The sequence below is a fragment of the Buceros rhinoceros genome, unplaced genomic scaffold, assembly GCF_000710305.1.
Source record: "Buceros rhinoceros silvestris isolate BGI_N320 unplaced genomic scaffold, ASM71030v1 scaffold5957, whole genome shotgun sequence".
Taxonomy (NCBI): Eukaryota; Metazoa; Chordata; class Aves; order Bucerotiformes; family Bucerotidae; genus Buceros; species Buceros rhinoceros.
Window position 1 is genome coordinate 1,652 of NW_010421450.1, and position 8,231 is coordinate 9,882.

General features: G+C 44.5%; 1 protein-coding gene across 1 annotated transcript in view; it reads left to right on the top strand.

Annotated features, from left to right (window-relative positions):
• NPHP3 (nephronophthisis 3 (adolescent)) overlaps window positions 1-8,231 on the top strand; it is a gene marked incomplete at its 5' end in the record, with an annotated part of 17,841 nt that overhangs the window by 1,464 nt on the left and 8,146 nt on the right. The window contains 12 exons of the mRNA XM_010139660.1: window positions 76-228; window positions 652-785; window positions 1,004-1,164; window positions 2,911-3,058; window positions 3,630-3,704; window positions 4,260-4,439; window positions 5,080-5,183; window positions 5,537-5,651; window positions 6,258-6,401; window positions 6,647-6,744; window positions 7,226-7,328; window positions 7,662-7,744. Coding sequence (XP_010137962.1) covers window positions 76-228; window positions 652-785; window positions 1,004-1,164; window positions 2,911-3,058; window positions 3,630-3,704; window positions 4,260-4,439; window positions 5,080-5,183; window positions 5,537-5,651; window positions 6,258-6,401; window positions 6,647-6,744; window positions 7,226-7,328; window positions 7,662-7,744 — 1,498 coding nt within the window. The remainder of the gene's footprint in view (window positions 1-75; window positions 229-651; window positions 786-1,003; window positions 1,165-2,910; window positions 3,059-3,629; window positions 3,705-4,259; window positions 4,440-5,079; window positions 5,184-5,536; window positions 5,652-6,257; window positions 6,402-6,646; window positions 6,745-7,225; window positions 7,329-7,661; window positions 7,745-8,231) is intronic.

The window sequence follows — 8,231 nt, forward strand, 5'->3', positions numbered from 1 at the left end:
CTAAGTGTTTAACTTTTTTAAATGCATTGAAGAAGGTTTTTTTTTTTTTTTGCTTGTTTCTTTCCCAATTCTTAGCCTCTGGGGTGCAGTCAGAGTACTGGAACGGAGGAGCGTTGGGCAGCGAGCCGTCCATGGGGAGTATGATGCAGCTTCAGCAGTCTTTCAGAGGGCCCGAGTTTGCTCATAGCTCCATCGATGTTGAGGGACCATTTGCGAATATAAACAGGGGTGAGTAAGGGCAGCTTGTTTTGCTGGGACTGTAGGTGTCTATGTCACTTTTCTATCCATTCTCAAATAATTCTTTCTTGCCTCCTTTTATGTCCATTCTTGGGTAATTTTCCTGAAGGGTTTTTGGAATTCTGCTTTGTAAAAATGAAAAGAGCCGTAGCTGTACCTGTGAAATCACGTGTGGTGTCTGTGGTGACTGGTATGTGCTTTGGCCATCAGCGGTGAATGGTGCTTCGCTGGGACTAAACCCAGTTCCGTTCTGCTGCTTTCTTGAAATTCCAGCTTATAAAATCAAAGTAGTTGAGTAAAAGAAATTACTACTATTTTAAGTAGTGTGTAGTTTTCATGGTGCCTTACCCGTTGTGCAGTGTAATCAGATGTGACGATCCCCAGACTTCATTTTGGGTTTTTTTTGGTTGGCAGATGACTGGGATGCTGCTGTTGCCAGCCTGTTACAGGTGACTCCTCTGTTTTCCCACTCGCTGTGGAGTAACACGGTACGATGTTTTGTTATTAGCACTGACGAGACTCAGCCAGAAGTGGACGTCTTCATGGGAGTGAGTACCTCGCAGACCTACAGCCTCTTCTGTTTCCACTCTGGTTCTTAGAAATGGGTCTAATGCTTCTGAAAGCTCTAGTGGGTGAAGTCAGTGAAAGTGGTGTCACCGCCTTCAGGGGAAGAAGCTGCCTGGAAAAAGAAATTGAGATTTATGCAGTAGGTCCTTAGTGCAATGTGGATTTAGTAATAAAGCACCATTACTTGATTTGCTTTCAGAACTACTCACCAAAACTTCGAAGAGTCTGTGAAGCAATGGGCTACTTCTTCCAAGTTGTTCATTTTCCAGCAGAAAATGAAAGGCCTCCTCAGGATGTAAGAAAATGGGAGATTGAGAAAAGTTCTGTAGTTGTTCTGCTCCTGCATTTAACCTTGCCAAGGTAAGTGGTTTCCATTCTGCTGAAGCACATGGAAGCTGGTGATCTATGCGGAGTGCACGGCTCACTGAAATGTGTGTCGCGCTTGCCTCAGGGGGTTTCTGAAGCTGGTGTCTCATACGTGATGCTCTTTCAGACTTCGGATTTGCTAGTGCAGTCGGAAGGATGTACCAGCTTTGCGTCATTTCCGTGTTCTTGTACCTGCCTTTCTTTAAGGTTCTCTTAAAATACAGCATGAAGCATGTCTTTGTAATACAGAGACGTTTTCTTTTCCAAGAGCAGCTCTCTCGCGCGTATTGCTGGGGTCTTACGAACTCCAGGCGGCTGGTGTGAATGTCCTCTAGGCTTTTCACTGGCTTGTCTCACCTTGCACCTGCCTCCGGTATTTTGATCTTGCTCTGCCATGTATTATTTTCTGTCTCTGGCTGTTTTCCGGACTGATTCTGTGGCTCTCCTGTGGTGCCTTATGCTAGCTTGCTACAGCTTCATTTGTCATACAACGGCGTGACTTCAGTAAATGGTGATGGCAGCGTGTTCTGACGTTCGTAATTTCCTGATCTTCCAGAGGAACCAACATGACTTACTAGATCAAAACCACCACACTTGGGATGCTTTTAGAATTGTGCTAGGACTGTTCCTGTGAATGCATTTAGGAATTTTGGGCAGTTCGGTTTTGTTGTTTGGGGGAGGGATGGGTGTTGTTTTGCTGAAGAAGAGAGAAGAAGAGGGACTAGAAAAGCTAATATTGAGGATCACCGAGTGGTCAATCCAGAACGTGTATGAATGCAAAAATTCTAAAATTACTGGTATGCCTTAAGTTTCGTATTGGGGATTAGTAGATTTTGAATTGCAGGGATTTCCAGTACTGTTTTGTTAGTAGAGCTCTTGTATTACCTGGACCTTCTGTACATTTATGTTCTTGGAAAGGTAATGTCAGCTGCTGAGGGTACGGTGGCACTCTGCGGGGATTCTGTTGCCAGATATCCAGTTCTATGTATGTGGCTCATGAGTGTTTAAGAATCAAATACAAAAGGGAAAAAAAAACCCAAAGGAGTCAAGAGTCTAAGAGACTCCAAGTCTCTTAGAAAAACTGTGATTAAGATTGTAGGGCTCATAAAGGCCATAATGTTTGAGATGTCTTGTGGGCAGTTACCAACAGCCCGAAGCGTGTAGTTCCTTCTGTGGAACAGCAGTAGCTTGCTGGGAATGATGTCTGTGGGTACAGTCACACGTGCAAACACACAGTGCTTGTGAGTTTGGAGGTGTAATTCTCTGTTCAACTACTATAAATTAAACTACTGTCAACCAACGACTCTCTTACATCTGACTGGACCTTTCCTAAAAAGGTCAAGGAATAGAGCAGAGCCTTCAAATAAGAGATGGCAGAGCATGTATGCGATGCTTATTAATAAAGTGTGGATTCACACTTTTCCCATGAGGGCAGTTACCTTCCGCTCTGCGTATTAGTATGACAGGAAGATCCACTTCTAGTTTACAGGGCAATAATCATGAAAATTAATCAATGGGTTTAATGATTTTGGTACAAGTGGCATAAATTTCTCTCTTGGCTTTTCCTTGCTTCACAGTTTATCTTAAGTTCTCTGCTGAAATACTTGCTTGCCCTTTGTTGTAAATGGATGTGACTTTTGAACTAGATTTTGCAGTGAAACCCGTCTTTGGAGCTTGTGTTGATTGAACGGTTTGCTGCAGCAGTGTAATATAGCACAAGAATGCTGGTTTCCAATCTAGCTGTTTGTTGGAGGACTGTGAAGAAGCCTTCTTGAGAAATCCAGAAGAAAAACCCCGGCTGATTTACCACCGAAAGGAGGATGGCAGAGTCAGTTCAGTCTCAGTGCAGCAGTTGATGGAGCAGATTTCTTACGTGAACAAAGTGAAGGTATGGCCTTTTGCAGACTGCTGGGTTTTAAAAGACTTGCCTTTCCCTGTGTAAACATCGAGTGCTGGCAGTGCCACATTTTAGGAGAAGCTGCATTAACTCACTGCTCTGGATGCTCATTGTATGAGCAGGTGGATGAAGCTGGAATTTATGAATGTTACAAAATTTTCATGAGTAGGGGAGGAAAAAAAGCTGCTCACTTCATTTTTACTGAACCTCCCTCACCCCCGTGCTCTAAAGATAGAATTTCTCACCTGGGTTTGGCCACTGAAATGGTGACTTTGTCTCTCCCGGTCCCTCTGTAGCCCCTGCGGAGGAAGGAGTGTACCTGCAGAGAGACTCCTCCCGTCCGAACACAGAGCAGTTGCGTTTGTTTCCCTCTGCAGAGAGAACTGTGGAGAACAGCAGAAATGAGGTGCCCTGCTCTTACAAGGCTGGGCAAAGTGACTGCTCCCTGAGGAGTGTCACGGCTTGGAGCTGCCGTGCGCTCAGAGTGGGTTTTGTCGGAGTCCTGCGTACTGCGCCCAGTGGGGTCCAGAGCGGGGTCACGCTGTGCCGTCTGCTTTTTCAGGTGATTGATCACACTGGAGGTGTGGAGGAAGGAGCGTATGAAATCTATAATTGTGTGGAGAAGATAATTAAACAGGTAAAGTCCGTGATGCGTTTCAGCTTTTTCTGTTCCTGCTCTCGTTTATGGTCTTGAATGATGTCACTGTGATTTCTGTACACTACTTGGGTGTAATTCCAAGGATCTTTTTGTGCTGTGTTGTTCGTATCCGGCAAAAAAAAGAAATCTGCAAGCGGAAAATAAAGCCCTAAACTGAGCAGTGCTTTTATGGACAGAAGCAGAAATAACAGGGGAAAGGGGTCTAATGGCCCAAACGCTTTCAGTTTCGCTGTAGCTATATCATAGGAAAAGGGAAGCTGCATAGTCCGTTCTCTCCTTGTCCTTCCTTGTGCTGATTTGCCTCTGCTATGGAAGACTAAAAACCAATGTCTTGAGGCCTGTGTGTTCAGAATGAACTGGGTTTTGTTGCATTGCTCATTTATGTTCTCTGCCAGCCTAAAAGGAAGCGAGGATCTTGTTGGTTGTTAGTAGAGCTGCGCTCCCGTGCCGTGGAAAGGACACTAAGGCCAAGCGTGCCTGCCCTGTTAGAGTTACAGTTTGCAGCTCTCTCCATGTAATTCTCCCTTCACTTAGGACACTCTGGGGTGTGACATGACAGAAGCAGAAGGCAAGGATGTGGGTAATAAGGAAGAGTCCACTGCTCCAGAAGAAGAAGTCTTTGGTGATGTGTTGTGGGATGCACATGATGAACAAGAACAGATGGAAGCTTTTCAGCAGGCCTCCAACTGCACCTGTGAGCTGGGATTTGGGAAGGTAGGTGCGTTCAAAATGGATATGGATGAAAGGATGGATGGAAAGTCAGCGCTCCTCTCCATCTCTCGCTGGGCAAGATGCACTTCTGCAGAGGGACCTGTGTCCAAGAGCATCCTTGAGGCTATTGCTCCTTAGGCTGGCAGCAGCCACATGTCTTACAGAGATGGCACGTTGATTTTCTGGGGGAGATGCCAGTTTGTGTGGTGGTGAAGGATACAGATGAAGCAGCAGTTGCTGTCCCAGTGGTGGAGAAAAGCACTGTAATGGTGTGCCAGCAGTCAGGTGTCCTCCTAGACTGCAGGCATCAATAGAAAAGGCTCTGAATGTCTTTTCGTAGCAGCACCCAGCTGCTTCACTGTACTGCTAATTCAGTTTACTAGCACTGAAAGTTCCATTTTAAATAGAGTTTTGAAAAAAAAAAAAGGGGGTTTATTTTACGCTTCCTTTAAAAGAGATAATAAATCCTGTGGTTTAAGTGTTTCGTTTATTTCCATTTGTATTAGGTTGCATTTCGGTAGTTACTCTCTTACCTTAATAAATCTGTGCGTGCGTTTTGTGTCCAGGCAGTTTACAACACCAAGCACTATATTTCTTTCTTGAACAGTGGAATATTTGTAATGATTATTTCTTTTTTTAATAGTATTTTGAACGTCTAAATGACCTGGTAGCAGCACCAGCACCAATTCCCCCTCTGCTTGTCTCGGGAGGACCAGGCTCTGGGAAATCCCTCCTCTTGTCAAAATGGTAGTTTCACCTTTTTTCCTTTTTCATATGAATGAAATTTTAAGATGTTCCCATTACATTTCAAACTTTGTATGGGTTTAATTAGAGGTAAAATGGGAGCACTTGCAGAGCACTGAAGCATTCTGGAAGGGCTCCTGTTTAACAGCTGTTGGGAGCAGGGAGAACAAAACCAGGATCTGCCAGAAAAGGTTCACTTAAGGCCCAGGAAACGTCTGCTCTGGTGTTTGGGATGTCCGTGGAACTCCTCCAGCGCAGACAGTCTCTCCTTTGGCAAAACCGATGGGTTTTATTTGAGATGCGTTTGCAGAATTCTAGTCTAAGTGCTGCTTTCTTTTTTATGATTTATTTCTTAGGATTCAGTTGCAACAGAAGCATTCACCGAACGCGCTAATTCTTTACCACTTTGTTGGGAGGCCCATGTCTACGAGTGCAGAGTCTGCGCTGATAATTAAACGCCTTACTTTAAAGGTACGCGGCGCTGTTGCATACCTGGCATTGCAGGAGTGTCTGGAGTGTGTGTAGGTCAAAAGATAACATTTTCTACAGGTTTTTTTATCCATCAGTTGAGAGAAATACAAATGTAAGTCTCTCTCCTACGTTAACCTGTTGTTTAATTGTATGTTAGATACGTGGGGAATAAGTGAGGGGTATTTTTGTGCCAGGGTGTGACCTTGCTTTTTCCTTCTTGGGGTAGCACTAAGGACTCGGAGGACTAAAACCTTTAGGAAGATGAGATCAGCTGGGCTCTCCTTGCAAGTTCCTCATGTTATAGAAGTCTCCTTATTTAGCCGTGCAGCTTTTAAGCTCTCCAAGACTTCAAATTCCTTGTCCCCATGTAAACTCAAGTTATCTCTCTAGAATTTATACGAGTTCAATAAATGCTCTTTGTTGTGCATATGCCAGCTTTGTGCCTGTGCTGGAAGGAAGGAACACTGTGGGAACTTGACTAGAAAAGCTGCCCCCAAGTCCTGTGTTGCTTTTGGGTTTTTTTCCTCTGGTGTCTGCAGGGCTTCTTGCAATGACCCTAGCTGGTTGTTACGGTTGAGTTCCTTATGTATGTTTATAATTCTGCAGCTTATGCAGCACTCCTGGCTAGTGTCACCTCTGACTTTGGATCCAGCTAAACTCCTGGAAGAGTTTCCCCGCTGGCTGGAAAAACTTTCTGCGCGTCATCAAGGCAGCATTATTATAATTATTGATTCTATTGACCAAATACAGGTATGTTCTCAAAGTATTTGCCCTTTGTCAGTCGAAAGGAAACCCTGATTCTTGTAATAGGTTCAGCTGTATCTGTGTAACCAATGGATCATTTAAAACTGTTCCAAGAACCAGGTCACGAACAGTTTTTAAGGACACAGGAGAATTTAAGAGTCCTTCCACTGGGCTGGCAGTTAATGGAATGTGTCAGCTTCTGGAGTTGTTTTGAACACCTTTGTCTTAAGTAACCACAAGTTGTTTTTCAGCAAGCTGAGAAGCACATGAAGTGGCTGATAGATCCTCTGCCAGTGAACGTGAGAGTGATTGTATCGGTGAACGTGGAGACGTGCCCACAGCCCTGGAGGTACATTACATTCCTGAGCGGTTTCCCAGTAATCCTGGGTTAGAGGTGTCGGCTTCAATGACAGTTACTGGTTGAGGAGCAGACAGCCAGTTTTGTCCAGACCTGGAGATTTAACAGGGTGAGGTTTTGCCACCACCGAGGACAAGGAAAGCTTCTCTGTTGCAGCTGTGGTGAGGACAGGTGTTAGCTGTTGGGAAACCAGGTGTTTGTCTTAGTGTGATGAACCTACCCTCATGGCTGTGTGGAAGAGGGTATTAAACACAGCCAGGTGCACGTCAAGAACAGCAATACCATGAGGTAGTTCCAGGATAAGGCTGAAAGTGCAAATTTGACTTGTGGTACTAGAATTTCTTAGTAGCAGGGAGTAGCTTCAATTACTGGTTTGATAGAAATCTTTAAAAAGCTCTGGACCTCTGTCTTTTTTTTATGCGATGTGCTAGTTAATGAGGCCTGAATATGACTTTGTTCCCTCTTGCTGCAGGTTGTGGCCCACCCTTCATCTTGATCCGCTGAATTCCAAAGATGTTAAATCTCTCATTAGTGCAGAATGCAACTCTGCAAACGTTAAACTGACTAAAGAGCAGGTATGTCTGGGGCAGTTCTTCTGAAGTCCTTCTTCCAGTATAACTTGTAACGAAAACGTGGGTTCTGTAAGGTAGTCCTCGTCTTGAGAAGTGTAACAGTCAGATCCTAACTCTTCACCTGCAAGGTGAAAGGTTTCAAAAGGAAACTCACTCGTGTGCTCCTAGAGCTAGAGAAGCATGCAGTGTTTTGAGCACTAGTTATCACGTCGTGCTCTTCAGATGGTGTAGACACGCCTTTATCTAGATACGCCTTATTTTCTTGTCAAGCTGTGAGCTTTTTATTGGTGTGGTTGACTCCACCTTGGCTCACAGATTTTGCTTAAAACATTGTAGGAGAAGAAGCTTGAGAGACATTGTCGTTCCGCCACAACTTGCAATGCTTTGTATGTCACCCTCTTGGGCAAAACCATTGCTTGGTAAGTTGAGATGATCTGGGAACGTTTATGCTCATCGCTAGATTGGAAGACTTCAGGTAGGTTTGTTAGCATTCCAAAATACATTCGTTTAACAGCGTCTGAATCCTGGTAAGAAAAAGCAGCAGAACAGTGAACAGAGTTTCCCCTTCACTGAATGCAGTGAATGCAGTGGGAAGAAAAGCCACCGAGTACACACTTGCCGTTTTGATCCGAAGCGAATCCAAAGAGTTGTATCTGTCTGTGTTCATTCAGGTCTGCTGCTTTTGTTTTGTTTTCGTGGTGTTCGGCTTTCTGGGTGTGTCAGTTGCTTCAGTGCTGTCTGAAGGTATTTGGGGAATGCTGGTATTGTTCGTTACACAGCGTATTGCAGGTCTGTTGCATTTACTGATGTACCCGATAGTTTGCCTCACAGATTTTTAAGGCCAAAGGGAAGTTCACCAACTGTTCAGTTCAACATCCCGCATATGGTATTTTGCCCTATAATTCC